The sequence below is a fragment of the Salmo salar genome, chromosome ssa19 (genome assembly GCF_905237065.1).
Source record: "Salmo salar chromosome ssa19, Ssal_v3.1, whole genome shotgun sequence".
Lineage (NCBI taxonomy): Eukaryota > Metazoa > Chordata > Actinopteri > Salmoniformes > Salmonidae > Salmo > Salmo salar.
This window is the reverse complement of record NC_059460.1, coordinates 49813019-49829158: the sequence shown is the minus strand read 5'-3', so window position 1 is coordinate 49829158 and position 16140 is coordinate 49813019. Positions and strand designations below refer to the sequence as shown.

At 41.5% G+C, this 16140-nt stretch overlaps 1 protein-coding gene across 3 annotated transcripts; it reads left to right on the top strand.

The window, feature by feature from the left end:
- Positions 1-7823: 7823 nt before the first annotated feature.
- LOC106578980 (protein phosphatase 1 regulatory subunit 3C-B) lies at positions 7824-12207 on the top strand. 3 transcript variants are annotated; one of them, XM_014158343.2, is made up of 2 exons: positions 7824-8065; positions 9311-12207. In XM_014158343.2, the coding sequence occupies exons 1-2, from the start codon at positions 8052-8054 to the stop codon at positions 10257-10259; spliced, it is 963 nt and encodes a 320-aa protein (XP_014013818.1). In that variant the 5' UTR covers positions 7824-8051; the 3' UTR covers positions 10260-12207. The 3 variants fall into 3 exon arrangements, with proteins under 3 accessions (XP_014013818.1, XP_014013820.1, XP_014013819.1); XM_014158345.2 differs by having other exon boundaries at positions 7833-8190; XM_014158344.2 differs by lacking the exon at positions 7824-8065 and adding an exon at positions 8207-8540.
- The last annotated feature ends 3933 nt before the right edge of the window (positions 12208-16140 follow it).

The window sequence follows — 16140 nt, the reverse complement described above, 5'->3', positions numbered from 1 at the left end:
ATCTGAACATGGACTCCTTCCCACGTTCATATCTTCCCACATCAAAGTACTCTCCTAACAGCTTATAGGTCCTATAGGACAGGGTTTTCCAAGGACAGAGTTCACTTCTAAATGAATGTGGATGCTACCATGATTATGGATAATCCTGAATGAATTGTGAATAATGATGAGTGAGAAAGTTACAGATGCACAGATATCATACCCCCAGGACATGCTAACCTCTCACCATTACAATAACAGGGAAGGTTAGCATTTTAAGGGGGGTATGTCACGTCCTGACCAACAGAGGGAGTAGTTGTGTAGTATTTTGGTCAGGACGTGGCAGATGAAGTCTGTGTATGTGTGTTCTGGGATGTCTGTTTCTATGTTGGTCTGTGTGGCTCCCGATCAGGGACAGCTGGTTATCATTGTTCCTGATTGGGAGTCATATATTAAGAGTGTGTTTGTCATCTGGGTTTGTGGGTTGTTTCGTTAGCACTGCTATTATTGTAAGTATAGCCTGTTTTAACCTGGCTTTATTCATTATCATTAAAAGATGAGTATTCAGAACCGAAACAAACAGCAAATGCATCCAACAAATTTGTCGTCACAAGCTTAATGTAGTCATTGTGTGCTATGAATATGGGACCAAATACTTAACTTTTTGCTTCTTTAATACACATATAAGTGAATTTGTCCCAATACTTTTGGTCCCATAAAATGGTGGGACTATGTACAAAAAGTGTTGTAATTTCTAAACAGTTCACCCCATATGGATGAAAACACCCTCAAATTAAAGCTGACATTCTGCACTTTAACCTTATAGTCATTGTATCATTTCAAATTCAAAGTAGTGGAGTACAGAGCCAAAACAACAATAAAATGTGTCACTGTCCCAATATTTTTGGAGTTTACTGTATGTATATGATTATGTGTACGGTCTATAGACAGTATAGACAGTATATGAATAGGAAAGGTGTGTACAGCAGTAAATGTGCCTTCACTAGAACACAATATATACTAATGAAGTGGATAAAACAGTATGTAATATTTTTTAAAGTGACTAGTGTTCAATGACTATGTACATTGGGCAGGGTAGAATACCAGGTGGTAAGCCGGCTAGTAACAGTGACTAACGTTCAGGGCAGGGTACCGGGCTGAGGACGGCTAGTGGTGACTATTTAATAGATAGAAGCTGTTTTTCAGTCTCTCGGTCCCAGCTTTGAGGCACCTGTACTGTCTCCGCCTTCTATATAGATGGTAGTGGGGTAAACAGGCCAGGGCACGGGTGGCTGAGGTCCTTGATGATCTTTTTGGTCTTCCTGTGACACCGGGTGCTATAGATGTCCTGGAGGGCAGGCAGTGTGACCCCGGTGATGCATTGAGCTGGCCGCACCACCCTCTGGAGAGCCCTGCGGTTGCGGACGGTGCAATTACAGTATCAGGCGGTGATACAGCCCGATATGATGCTCTCAATGGTGCATTTGTAGAAGTTTGTCATGGTCTAAGGGGCCAAATTTCTTCAGCCTCCTGAGCTTGAAGAGGCGCTGTTGCACCTTCTCCACCACATTATCTGTGTGGATGGACCATTGCAGGTTTTAGTGATATGCACGCTGAGGAATTTGAAGATTTTCACCTTCTCCACATCGATGTGGATGGGGGCTTCTCCTGAAATACACGATCAGCTCTTCTTTTTTTTACATTGAGGGAAAGGTTTATTTCCTGGCACCACTCTGCCAGGACCCTCAACTCCTCCCTGTTGGCTGCCTCGTCGTTGTTGGTAATCAGGCCTACCACTGTTGTGTCGTCGGCAAACTTGATGATTGAGTTGGAGGTGTGCGTGGCCGCGCAGTCATGGGTGAACAGGGAGAACAGGAGGGGGCTGAGCACGCACCATTGTGGGTTCTCTGTGTTGAGGATCAGTGTGGCGGAGGTGTTGCTGCCTACCTTCAACACCTGGGGTTGGCCCATCAGGAAGTCCAGGACCCAGTTGCACAGAGCAGGGTTCAGACCCATGCTTAGTGATGAGCTTGGAGGGCACCATGGCGTTGAAGGCTGAGCTGGAGTTGATGAACAGCATTCTTACATAGATATTCTTCTTGTCCAGATGGGATAGGGAATTGTGCAGTGCGATAGTGATTGCGTCATCCGTGGATCTGTTGAGGTGGTATGCAAATTGTATTGGTCTATGGTGTCATGTAAGGTGGAGGGGATATGATCCTTAACTAGCCTCGGAAAGCACTTCATGATGACAGATGTGAGTGCTACGAGGCCATAGCCATTATGTTCTTGGGTACAGGAACAATGGTGGACATCTTGAAGCAAGTGGGGACAACAGACTGGGATAGGGTGAGATTCAATATGTCCGTAAACACTCCAGCCAGCTGGTCTGGACATGCTCTGAGGACGCGTCTTGGGATGCGAGGAACGAAAGCTCACAGTCCTCGTAACTGTTTTCCTCAAAGCAGACAAGGGTATTTCGCTTGTTCCGGAGTGAGGGGTCGTTGTCAGTGACTTGATTGGCGTTCCCTTTATAATCTGTGATTGTGATCTGCCATTGAATTGCGACTCCACTTTGTCCCTGTCGTTTTGCCTCTATGTTTGCCTTATGGAGGGCTGGAAACTGGAACTGTGACCTTGACCTAGTTAAATATGATGGTTTGCGCTTTCAGTTTTGCGTGAATGATGCCATCTATCCATGTTTTTGGTTTGATATGGTTTAATCGTCACAGCGGAAACAACATCCTCTATGCACTTCCTGATGAACTCCGTCACTGAGTCAGTGTATACATCAAATTATTCTCAGAGGCAACCCGGAACATTTCCCAATTCGCATAATCAAACAAGCATAGATTCCAATTGGTCAGACCAAAGCTGAACAGTCCTTACCCTGGGTACTTTCTGTTTAAGTTTCTGCTTACAGAGCAAAATGGAGGCATGATCTGATTTGCCAATGGGAAGGCGGAGTAGGGCCTTGTACACGTCCTGGAAGTGGGAGTAGCAATGGTTCAGAGTTCTCGATGCGCGAGTAGCAATGGAGATGTGTTGATAGAATTTCACTAGATTTTCCCTCAGATTTCCTTAATTAAAGTCCCTAGCTACAATAAATGCAGCCTCAGTATATGCGGTTTCCAGTTTGCACAAAGTGTAGTTCCATGAGAGCCGTCGTGGTGTTGACTTGGGGGGGATATACACGGCTATGATGATGACCAAAGAAAATTACCTCGGGAGGTAATGCGGTCGGCATTTGATGGTGAGGTATTCCAGATCGGAAGAACAAAAGGACTTGAGTTCCTGTACGTTACCACAGTCACACAATGACTGGTTAATCATGAAACATACACCTCCACCTTTCTTCTTCTCTGAGTTTTCTTTCTTCCTGTCCGCGCGATGGACGGAGAACCCCGCTGGCTGAAAGGACAGGGACAGTATTTCCAGAGCAAGCCATGATTAACTCTATTTCTTGAACTGCATTGTTGGTTAAGGGCTTTGTAAGTAAGCATTTCACGGTAAGGTCTACACCTGTTGTATTTGGCGCATGTGACAAAGAAAATTTGATTTGATTTGCTTCCGTAAAACAGAGTATGTTATAGTCTCTGATGTTTCTCTGGAAGGAGATCCTCGCCCTGAGATCGTCTACTTTATTGTCCATGGACTGGATGTTAGCAAGTAATATACTTGGAAGTGGTGGATGATATGCACGCCTCCTGAGTCTGAACCCACTCCTTATTCCTTTTCTCCGGTGACGGTGTCTTGGAGCAGCCCCCGAGATTAATGGAATTGCCTCTGGGAGCTCAAACAAAGGATCCAATTCAGGAAAGTTGAATTTCGGGTCGAAAATGCAGGCGAGTGATCGCCGACTTACAGCTAGCTGTAAGTAATAATGGAAGAAATGTTTTGAGCAAATAATGTTAAAAAAAATGTTGGAATTGGCTAGGAGCTAGAAACAGGACGACCATGTCTGTCAACGCCATTTTGTGTCTCATGCTGATTCATGTGAAAACCAAACCTCAACCCGGTCCTGGCTAATTTAGCCTGCTGCTGCTGCTGCAATTTCAACTTTACTTAGATACTGTAATTAGAGAGTCACTTACACTATGTACAGTGCTTTCAGAAAGTACCCCTTTCCTTTTTCCAAATTTTGTTGTGTTAGAGCCTAAATTAAAAAATGGATTAACTTTAGATTTTGTGTCACTGGTGTACACATAATACAGCATAATGTCAAAGTGGATTTTTTTTATTAATAAAAAAATGAAAAGCTGAAATGTCTTGAATCAATAGTCTTCAACCTCTTTGTTACGGCAAGCCTAAATTGGTTCAGGAGTAAAAATGTGCTTAACAAATCACATAATACTCATTTTGTGTTCAATAATAGTGTTTAAAATAATTTTTGAATGACTACCCCATCTCTGTACCCCACACATACAATTATAGGTAAGGTCCTTCAATCGAGTAGTGAATTTCAATCACAGATTCAACCACAAAGACCAGGGAGGTTTTTAAATACCTTGCGAAGAAGTGCACCAGTTGGTAGATGTGAAAAAAAGAACTAGATGCTGAATATCCTTTTGAGCATTTTGAAGTTATTAATTAGGTTTTGGGTGGTGTATTAATAAACCCAGTCACTACAAAGATACAGGCATCCTTCCTAACTCAGTTGCCGGAGAGGAAGGAAACTGCTCAGGCATTTCACCATGAGGCTAATGGTGATATTAAAACATTTACAGAGTTTAAAGGTTGTGATTTGAGAAAACTGAGGATGAATCAACAACATTGTAGTTACTCCACAATACTAATCTAAATGACAGAGTGAAAAGAAGGAAGCTTGTACAGAGTAAAAATATTCCCAAACATGCATCCTGCTTGCAACTTAAGTAATAATGCAAAAAAATGTGGCAAAGAAATTAACTTCTTGTCCTGGATACAAAGTGCTATGTTTGGGACAAATCCAACACAACACATCACTGAGTACCACTATTCATATTTTCAAACATGGTGGCGGCTGCATCATGTTATGGATATGCTTGTCGTCGGCAAGGACTAGGGAGTTTTTTTAGGATAAAAATCTACGGAATACAGCTAAGCACAGGCAAAAATTTAAAGAAAAACCTGGTTCAGTCTTCTTTCCAACAGACACAGGGAGACAAATTCAACTTTCAGGAGGACAATAACCTAAAATACAAGGCCAAATCTAAAATAGAATTGCTTACCAAGATGACATTGAATGTTCCTGAGTGGCCTAGTTACCATTTTGACTTAAATTGACTTGTAAATCTATGGCAAGACTTGAAAATGGCTTTCTAGCAATGATCAAAATCCAACTTGATAGAGCCTGAAGAATTTTTAAAGAGAATAAATGGACTGTTCAATCCAGGTATGCAAAACCCTTAGAGACTTACCCAAAAAGACTCACAGCTGTAATCACTGCCAAGTATTTTCTCAGGGGGGTAAATACTTATCTAATCAAGATATTTTTGTATTTTGTTTTTCAAAAATTATATATATATATATATATATATATATATGTTAGAATTTTTCTTCCACTTTGACGTTACATAGTATTTTGTGTAGATCGTTGACAAAAAATGAAAATTAATTCAATTTTAATCGCACTTTGTAACACAACAAAATGTGTAAAAAGTGAAGGGGTGTGAATACTTTCTGAAGGCACTGTGTGTTGCTACTGTAAAGCAGTGAACATGCATTCTGCGGACGTGCAGACTGGCATTAAAGTTAACTTCCTGTTATGCATGAATATGCAGGAACTCCTGACCGTGACTGCTAGACATATTACTTTTCCGAACCAGGGAAGCACATACTTTAAGCCAAATGGTTGCTATGAGGAAATATGTTGCAATAAGAAAAATGTTTTTAGAGAGAATCAGTGGTGGAAAATGTGCCCAGTTGTCATACTTGAGTAAAAGTAAAGATAAGTTAAAAGAAAATGACTCAAGTAAAAGTGAAAGTCACCCAGCAAAATACTACTTGAGTAAAAGTCTTAAAGTATTTGGTTTTAAATAAACGTAAGTATAAAAAGTATAAATCATTTCAAATTCCTTATATTAAGCAAACCAGACGGCACCATTTTCTTGTTTTTTAAATTTACGGATAGCCAGGGGCACACTCCAACACTCAGACATAATTTACAAACAAAGCATTTGTGTTTAGTGAGTCTGCCAGATCAGAGGCAGTAGGGATGACCAGGGATGTTCTCTTTATAAGTGCGTGAATTGGACCATTTTCCTGTCCTAGTAAGTATTCAAAATGTAATGAGTACTTTTAGGTGTCAGGGAAAATGTATGGTGTAAAAAGTACATTATTTTCTTTAGGAATGTAGTGAAGTAAAAGTTGTCAAAAATAAAAATAGTAAAGTACAGATAGAAAAAAACGACTTAAGTAGTACTTATTTTTTATTTTTACTTAAGTACTTTACATCACTGGAGAGAATATTGTCTGTGTGAAAAACCTTGTGTTGGCCTTTGTGAAAATAGATAATCCAATACAATTATCACTGAAGTCAGTACCAATGAACTGTGGGGTGAAATGGTTTCCATTTTCGCGCTGCGATTACGTAAGAGTCACATCTCCCCACAGAGACAAGAGCTGATTCACAGAGACATATCTGAGTCGTAAGGCTTCTGATGCCAGACATTTCACTTGACACCCTCTCTCACACTGTCCTCTCCAAGGCCTCTCCTCTTCAGTGCCTACCAGATTCATGGTTGTGGGGAGAACACTTCACCAGCCCTTCACAAGCTAGAAAGAGCTACAGTAATCTGCACCGCTCTAAGGCCAGCATGACCTACAGAGACAGAAATGAACAATGTTTCCCCGGGACGCTTCCGTGTAGAGTCCTCCTTACTAGCTTTAAATGACATCTTCCAGATGATCATACAGTCCCTATGATGAATTTATACACTGCTCAGACAAGTTCAAATAGATTTTCTGTGTCAGGGTGGAGGTATTTCAGAGCTTGAAGTTGCCTAAGATCTCAATAGAAATGTCTCCCAGCCCAGGCTGATATTTTGATTGTGGTCCCATACTTTCCCATACAAAAAGAGTCAACTAGACCTGGAATTTCACCAATGTGCTAATGAAATGTTATGAGATGTCTCAGGCCTATCTTCCAAATATTAGGAGATATGGTAAGCCTACTTTAAGGAATAATGTATATAATGTCTACAAAGTCTATAATGTATACACACTGAGTGTAAAAAACATTAATAACACCAGCTCTTTCCATGGCATATACTGACCAGGTGAATCCAGGTGAAAGCTATGATACCTTATTTATGTCACTTGTTAAATCCACTTCAATCAGTGTAGATGAAGGGAGGAGACAGGAGAAATATGGATTTTTAAGCCTTGAGACATGTATTGTGTATGTGTGTCATTCAAAGGTTGAATGGGCAAGACAAAATACTGAAGTGCCTTTGAACAGGGTATGGTAGTAGTTGGCAGGCAGACCGGTTTGTGTCAAGAACTGCAGAACTGCTGGGTTTTTAACAGTTTCCTGTGTTTATCAAGAATAGTCCACCACCCAAAGTACATCCAGCCAACTTGACCCAACGTGGGAAGCACTGGGGAGGAGGGAGGGGGAGGGGGGGGGTGCAACACAATATTATAACTATGTTATTTACATGCATGTAGTTGCTAAACCAAAAAACAACCAGTAGAGGTCTATCATGACTCTGTCAAGCTATCTCCGCCCCCACTCCCCATCTCTCAACGTAGCCTGAGCCGACCAGACGTTTCAGCACCTGGGGCGGACTGTAAGACAGGCCCAGCTGCTCGCTGATTGCTCGAGCGATCCTCGTTTGGCTTCTCCATTGGCTATCATCCTGTATTCACGTGAAGCAGTATGCAAATCGTCCGTTGTAGCCTACCGATTGAAAACGCTGAGGCCATTAACAGTACAGCTGGACTGCAGAGGGGAAGGGGGCGTGCCACGCAGCATTCAGGAAACTCAACCATATTTCATCGGAATGGCTAAATAACATTTTTTTTCGATTTAGTTCTTAAAAAGTTAGTCCCTTTATTCACCAGCAACATTTAACGTTTTTGTCTTTCCAATGAATTGCACAAGGTAAGCTCACAGTGCGTCAAAGATGAAGCGCTTCGATGCACAGTAAATAGATGGGACATTTATTTTGAACTGCGCAATGAAAGAACATGAAACGTTACTTAAATATAAACGTTTTTGAATGCCAGGTGAGATTACCTCTGGCTGAAATATCATTAACTCACTCACTGACCAGTTTTCTTTTACCTTGGAGATTGTTTCTTAATTGTTTTATTGACTGGCCATGATATAGTGCAGTGTTTCCCAAACTCTGTCCTCCCTTCCCTGGGTAGACGTATTGGCTTTTGCCCTAACACTACACAGCTGATTCAAACAATCAATGCTTGATGATGTTTTGGTTATTTGAATCAGCTGTGTAGTGCTAGGGCAAAACCCAAAATGTTTTCACCCAGGACCGAGTTTGTGAAACCCTGCCCTAGGCTACTGCCCAAATCATTGCTACGAACTTAAACCTGTATGTGTTAAAGCCATTTCTAGTGTGAGTAAAAACTTTTTATAGGTTGAAAGCTATTTATTTTCTGCATTTTTGTAGGTTATTGCTTATTGTAAACTGGGTGGTTCGTGCCCTGAATGTTGATTGGCTGACAGCTGTGGTATATCAGACCGTATACCACGGATATGACAAAACATGTATTTTTACTGCTCTAACTAACTAATTACGTTGGTAACCAGTTAATAATAGCAATAAGGCACCTCAGGGGTTTGTGACTCTGTGTTGCGTAGTGCATAAGGACAGTCCTTAGCCATGGTATATTGAGAATGTATTCTTAACTGACTAGTTATATAAAGGTTAAATAAAATAAAAAATATTGGCCATATACCACACCTCCTTGTGCTTTATTGCTTAATTATTTTTCTAGAAAATAATTAGGCCTGTTAGAATTGTTAAATTATGCAATATAGCTCCCTACAAATAATTATAGCCTGCTGTAAACTATTTTGAGCATTATTGTCAGTGTAGATTTTCAAACTGTTCCAGGAACAAATGTATTATATATTTTACAAATCTGTGTCAGATTAATTTGGATGACAGGTCTCTTCAATTAATGACCTACGTCAGCAGGGGTCTGGGAGAAGGTAGCACGTCCAGTGAAATCAGGTCAGCGTTTCACAGCTGCATTCGGAACATCAGAATTCTGACACAAGTTCCATTACTTTGTTGGACCACATTTTACTATTTTCAGTCTCACCTAAACAGATAACTATTTTGCCTTTAACCTTGTCTGGTGCGTTCTTCTTTTTCAACAGGGTCCTCCACATGTTGAACCCCAGGCCAATGCCAGGTCCTATCATGCCAGTAGATGTAGCCATGAGGATCTGCCTGGCAAGCTCTCCACCCCTCCGCAGCTTCCTCAGCACGTACGAGGACTGCCGATCGCGAAACCTGGTCAACCGCTACAAACCACTGAGGCCATGCATCAGCTCCAAGCAGCAGCTAGAGGACTCCAGCCTGGGATGGAAGAGTGCCAGGGCCAAGGGGAAGAAGCGGGTGGTCTTTGCCGATTCAAAAGGCATGTCCCTAACGGCCATCCACGTGTTCAAGGAGTTTGAGGAGGACCCACTGTCTGACCTGCAATTTGACCTGTCTGACCTGGCCAATGCCACCGCTGGCCTCAAGGTCTCCGTGGAGAAATGTTTTACTCTGGATTTCCCACAGCCCGCTGCAGATTATCTGGACTTCAGGAACCGGCTCAAGAAGAACCAAGTGTGTCTGGAAAACTGCATACTCCAGGAACGGTCGCTCACCGGCACCGTGAAAGTCAGGAACGTAAGCTTTGAGAAATCGGTCTCCATCCGGATAACGTTTGACTCGTGGAAAACCCACACGGACATTGCTAGTACGTACCTAAACAATGTGTACGGTTGTTTGGACACTGACACCTTCGCTTTCACCGTCGACCTGCCAAGTTCTGTGCCCTCACAGGAGCGTGTGGAGTTCTGCTTATGCTTCAACACCCAGGATCAGACGTACTGGGACAACAACGATGAGAAGAACTACAAGTTGCTCCACAACGACACAGACGCAGACCAGACCAGCAACTCCATCATCCAGACCACCGCACCAGTGGAGTTCAAGAGAGACGGCAAGAGGCCGGAGATGGAGTTTGACCAGTTTGGGAGCCCGAGGACGTCCAGTGGATTCTTCCCTGAATGGCAGAGCTGGGGACACATAGAGAATACAACCCCATACTGGTGAAGCAACAACAAGGCTTTTATGACAAATACACAAGCTTCTCCAACAGAATCAACTCCCAATTGCTTGATGTAAGAGGAGTGACAACAGAACATTTAACAGTATGTACACATGAGAGTGCTGGCTGACCCCCCTCAACAGTGAAGATATAACCACAGTCTGAACAGTTAAGATGTTCAAGATATGTGAATCACATCTCAACATTTCAGGTCACTGTGGGGCTTTAGTGGGCATTTTTGTTTTGTCATTACAATGGAAAGGTTCAGAATGGGTTTCTCTTCATGTTTATGGGGTATATGTGAAGGTACAGAAATCTACAAACAACAGTTTGAGCCTGTAAGCATCTGTTATCATCCAGTTAACACCCTAATCACTGTGACCAGTACTCAACATAAAGCATTGTGGTAAAATGCCATCATAGCCACACAAATATAGCTAGAATTAACGACAGATAGCGAAGGGCATTTTAAGGTTGAGATATCTAGAAATTGGTTTAGACTTTAAAAGTGTACACAATTTTTGTAGTGAATTAAAAAAAATTGGTAAATCATGAGTTGTTGTAACATAGATGCCTTCCTTTATAATGTTAATTTGATTGACCATTAAACTGTTTGTAATCTCGGCCACCAGCCCGCTCACTCTGTCGAGACTACTCTATGCGCCAGAAATCCGAGCCTGGGGATGAGGTTAAACTGTTTGTAATACAATGGCATTACTTCACCACTTGTATACACAGCGAGTAGGGACTGGATTCCGTATCGCGAAAGATCTGTTAAAATTTTAAGGTAATTTCCGATTGAGCCGACATATGCAACGTTTATCGTAAATGCAGTCTCCACGAACGTAGGAACATTGCCTTTACATTTCAATCGCGCTATAACTCGGATCTGCCGTGATACTCCAGCTATACGGATTTAATCCAGCTCCAAGGCTTTTTCAAAAAGAGAACGATAACTCCAGATTTGGGAGCCTGCACTTTAGTGAATATTTTCAAAGGAGGTTTAGCATTTTGTACATGGAGATCTGTTTTGGTGAGTTTTATATCAACAGAGTTAGCTTTACTTGCCCTGTAATAGATGGATCTATTCCTTGCTGTTAGACATATGGTAAGCCATCAAAATGTCAGTATAACGTAAGTCGCCCGAATGTTGACGGACATGGTTGACAGTTCCAGAGCAGTCTTTACACTGACCGAAATACAGTATGCCTTTTTAAATGTGAGAATGTGAAAGAATGAGACGTTGAAAGTGGAATAATTTGGTACAACATGACGAACTTCATATTGAAGTTGCTTCAGTGTTTCATGGCACCGTTTGATTGAAGACTTTCAGGTAAACAAAAAAGAAAAGCAATACAGGTAAATATGCATGACTATACCCCAGCATATTATCAATTAGGTGTAGGCCGGTGTAGGCCTAAATGGAGCACCTACCTTTTTTTTGCACAAAGGTTTTCATACATACGTCCATTGTATTTTTGAAAAGCCTTTACATGCAAACACTTTATATGCTCTTCCTAACCTTCTCTTCTTAATGTTTGCTGCTACTGTATGTAAGTGCTATTCTATCTTCAATGTGTTTCATGAACCCGTGGTATGTGAATGCTCCTATGGGAAATAGGGGAAAGAGGGTGAGGAGAGTGGGGATGTTATTTAAGGAATGTACAACTAAGTAAGGGAAGTGTTTAAAAGGGAAATGAATGGAAAAGAGGTCAGTGTTAGAGGGCTATGCCTTGGGTCTGAGGCTTCAGAGTTTACCAGGAAGTGGTGAACATTGTCAGCTGCTTTGTTTGTTGAAGTGTAAATAAGCATGAGGCAGAATGCAAAGGGCAATGACACGAGACATGGTGTCTAACCGCCAGCATCTTTTTCTACTGCAAGGAAGGGTCTCTCTGTGAAATGGTTTACTGTTTTCTCTGTTCCTTTCAGAAATAAAATCTAATGTTTATAGTGTGAAAGACTCTTGACTTTTCAATCTGGATTTTAGGTTAACGAATATATTTTCTAAGAGGAATTATCCGGCTGGCATCACCTTCTCAGCCAATACCATTGTCTAAGCTCAAGTAGAACCTCCTTAGACCTAGATTCAATCAGATCAAGCATTAACCGGCGATAGCTGAAACCCGCATGCCTGATGTTTCGGCAATGTCGGAGGTGGAACTGCATTGGAGCTGTCAAATTGGTGAGTAGCTGCTCTTGATCATTGTCATGAAGCCACACCTGTCCCACTCGCGTTAGAAGTTTAGAACAAGGAAGTGTAGGCTATATAGAAATAATGACGCTTAAATGTAAAGTCATTAAATGAAATAAACTAGACTACATCTCCCATTCCAGTGTTCAAACTTGTAAACAAGGCTGCGTGGGAGTTCTTGTAATGCAACTGCGTGCAGCCAATGGCATGGTCCGCTTTAGATATGCCAAAAGCCTCTTGCGGGTTTGACAATTCTAATACAATTCCACCTCCGACACCGCCAAAACAACTGCTATGCGGATGTTGGCTAAAGTGGGTCTGATTGATATAGAGCCCTTAATTACATTTTGTGACTAAATGGTGAACAAATTATTAAAGTGGTGTGACTCTTATAACAAAGTTCATATATACAGGGTTGACCCATTCAAGCAGTTAAGAGAATTTAGAACAAACGCAAACATCCAGAAACCTCGGGACTGTCTCTAAATGGATGCATCATAAATGTGGTCACCATAGCTGAGAGCAGTAGGTCAGGGTCTGGTCCATGCCTAGATGGTACACTATGTTTCCAGTGTCACGTGATGCACGGCGCGCAAAGCCTCATTTGATTTGATTTGAAGAATGCTGAAGAGACGAATAGCTATGCAGGGAGGTTAATGGACAGCACTGGACAGACAGATGCCTCATTAACCAAGAGGTGATGAGCTACCAGATGTTTGAGCATACACTAGACGGGTCCAGACAGGACCAGACAGGTCGGTGATATTATTAGAGACAGAGAGAAGCTCAGAAGATGGCAGACGGTGTGTGCAAACATTTAGCACTGCCTGCTAGTCGTTTGCCCGCAAAGCTGTTGAGGTATTCTGTTTTCTTCAGGATGCACTGACCTGGAATAACTTGGCATGTTTGACTTGGCATTAATCATAGTTTGGAAAGTGAGCATTCTGTTGAGTCACAGAGATGAAGGGAAAGAAAACTCCCAGATAGGTAGGGTGAGGAGGCTTCTGTGTTTACTGTTTGAAGGTCAGAGTTGAATTGAGCGAGTCAGTGACTCAGGTTTAGATTGATTAAAGCAAGGAGCAACTGTAGATCTCCTGCTTAAAGTAACTGAGAAGCATTTTCTTGATAGCATAGAGTGGTCTGTCCCCTGGCTGAGGCTTATCATTTATTTTTGGTCTCGTCTTGTTCTGGTGGTCAGAGATCGAGGGTCAATACACCAAACACATGCATCGATCAGCACGTGAACAGATGTACAAATATCAGACACCAAATATTACTATTGCAGTTCAGATCAATAGAGTACAAAAACATTGTTGGATTTGGCAAACGCCTACCCTGCAAATAATGGGATCCTGAAATTAATTTAGGTGATATCATCTGCTTGTTAACATAGGACACTTCTATAAGATCATATGGATACATAGCATTTCACACATACACTTACCAAGGCTATCACAAGTAAGGTGGACAAAGCAAGCCTTTGTGATGAATCAAACATGGTCCATCTCATGGCCTCCTCTCCAGGGGCCCCAATCGGGCTTGAAAATGTTCTAATTACAGCTGGACATAAACGGCATGGTCCAGTGAGCTCTGTTGACATTTTATTTAGGGGTCTTGGGTAAAGAACAGTGACCCACTGCTGTGCTTTACTGTCTGAGTCTGATTCCCATGATGCCTTACAGTCCTTGGGATGGCTGGATAAAACAGACTGACTGACTAACTAAAAATACCTCCTCTGTTCTAGAGCAATCATCCTCATAGGCCACTGAACACAGAAAAAAACAACTGGGTTTCCTGGGTATCCCAAAAGCAGTTTCAAAAACAGCATTAAACATTTTTACTTATCAGAGTAGCCCAAACATAGTACCACAATTCTACTACTGTGATATTTATGTTTGTTATTGCTACAGTTCATATATTATAGTAAATAGGTAATAAATTACGATAATACTGCATTTTCTTAGGTAGTCCAACTTTCTCATAACTTGCTCATAATAATCTACTATAAGTAGAAATGCAAGATTTGCAGCAACTAAGCTAAGAGTCCATGGATCTCGTCGCCTTTTTGCAGGTCAAAAGGTCAGGTATGTCAGACAGCAGTTGTGGGCGATACTCCCTGTCCAGTCACTCTACTATTAGACATGTCATATTACTCCTACTCATTCATACCAATAGACCCCTTTACACTGCCAACGCCTCACCTTAGCCAGCACCTCAGAATGGCTCCTCTGCTATTCGCTCCCTGTGAATGAGCCCAATAGCCTGACAGGTGTGTGTTAACTTTGGTTACTCATCAGATGATTTGAATGAGTTGTTATGGAGTGTAATGTTTCCAGACTTTATGGTGTTATAACGACACATCAATTTGAATCCCATTACAATTCAAAATATTTCCAGACACGGTAACAGGTCCCTTGCAGCTGGACATAGTATTTGGAGTTGTCAGTGGTTCTCTACAGAAAATCCCCCACTCAGTATTGATACTATCAGCTTGAACATTGAAGCCAAGGTGTTTGTAACCAGGTTCTTGAGAAACGGGATGTTTCATCATTGTTTACTGACAGAGTTGAGTCATTTCCCTTTTGCTTATTGCAAATGAAAATTATGTTAATTTGTCAATCTAATGGTCTGTCTTAATTCATTCTTACTGGAGTCTTTGTCAACTGAAATGATTGCATATTATTTCTGGTAGAGGTCATAGGTCAAATGAAAGAATTCCTCTCAAGTCTATGGAACTATGCCTATCAGTCAAATGTCAGTCTTGTGTAGACATAGCATTTCCTTACAAAGGTAGGATTTCCTGTTCTTTCACTAGGTCATTTCATTAGTACACGTCACAGTGCAATGTGTCAGCCATTTCATCACCCTGGAAAGAAGCACTTGCCCTCTCCCACACTCTTTCTTCTTAGTATTTGGATTTACTTCATGTGGTTTTGATACACTCCACTCTGATGTGAAAGCATTGTAGCTGTGATTGTCTAACGAGACATGGCATATTGGCAGACAAACACATGATTAAAATTCCATTCATTATCTCTTCATTATCAAGTTGTCCACAGCAGAACGTTCATTTGATACAGAGTTCTGATTTACAAAACAACGGCTGAGAATGTGTCCTACTAATAAGTCCTACTAATAACGTCAGTCAACCCCAAAATACCAGACACTACCCCATAGGCGTAACATAGCATAGTAACTCCTGATCAATCGTCAAGTGTATCTGAGTGACTGTTGTAATGTCCGTTACTTAATGGGCCAACTCTGTTCCTAGTGATATTGGTGACATGGACTGGTGAGTGGGCCACATCTCCAAGATACCCCTTTACTGTACATCGGTAGAGGTGGAAACTGATTGTGTAACACATACTTTGTCTTAATGTCACATGCTGTGGCCAGATCATGTTTACGACCTCGTCTCCTGTTTCGTCTTGTCAAGCCCTCATGTAGAATGTAATGACATATTTAAGGGTCAAAAGATGATAATCAAGTTTGGTAGACATCACTAGAGATGAGCACATCATAGAGCACGGCACACAATAACGAATGTTATCCACTTAAAAAAATCATTTTCAATGTTCGAAGCTCTGTAACATTTTAAATTGGAGCTTTTCTCTGAGCTTTCTTTGTTACTTACTTGCAAATTATACCTATTCTTGGCGCATGCCTCAGCTGCCTGGCATGGTGGAAGAATAATC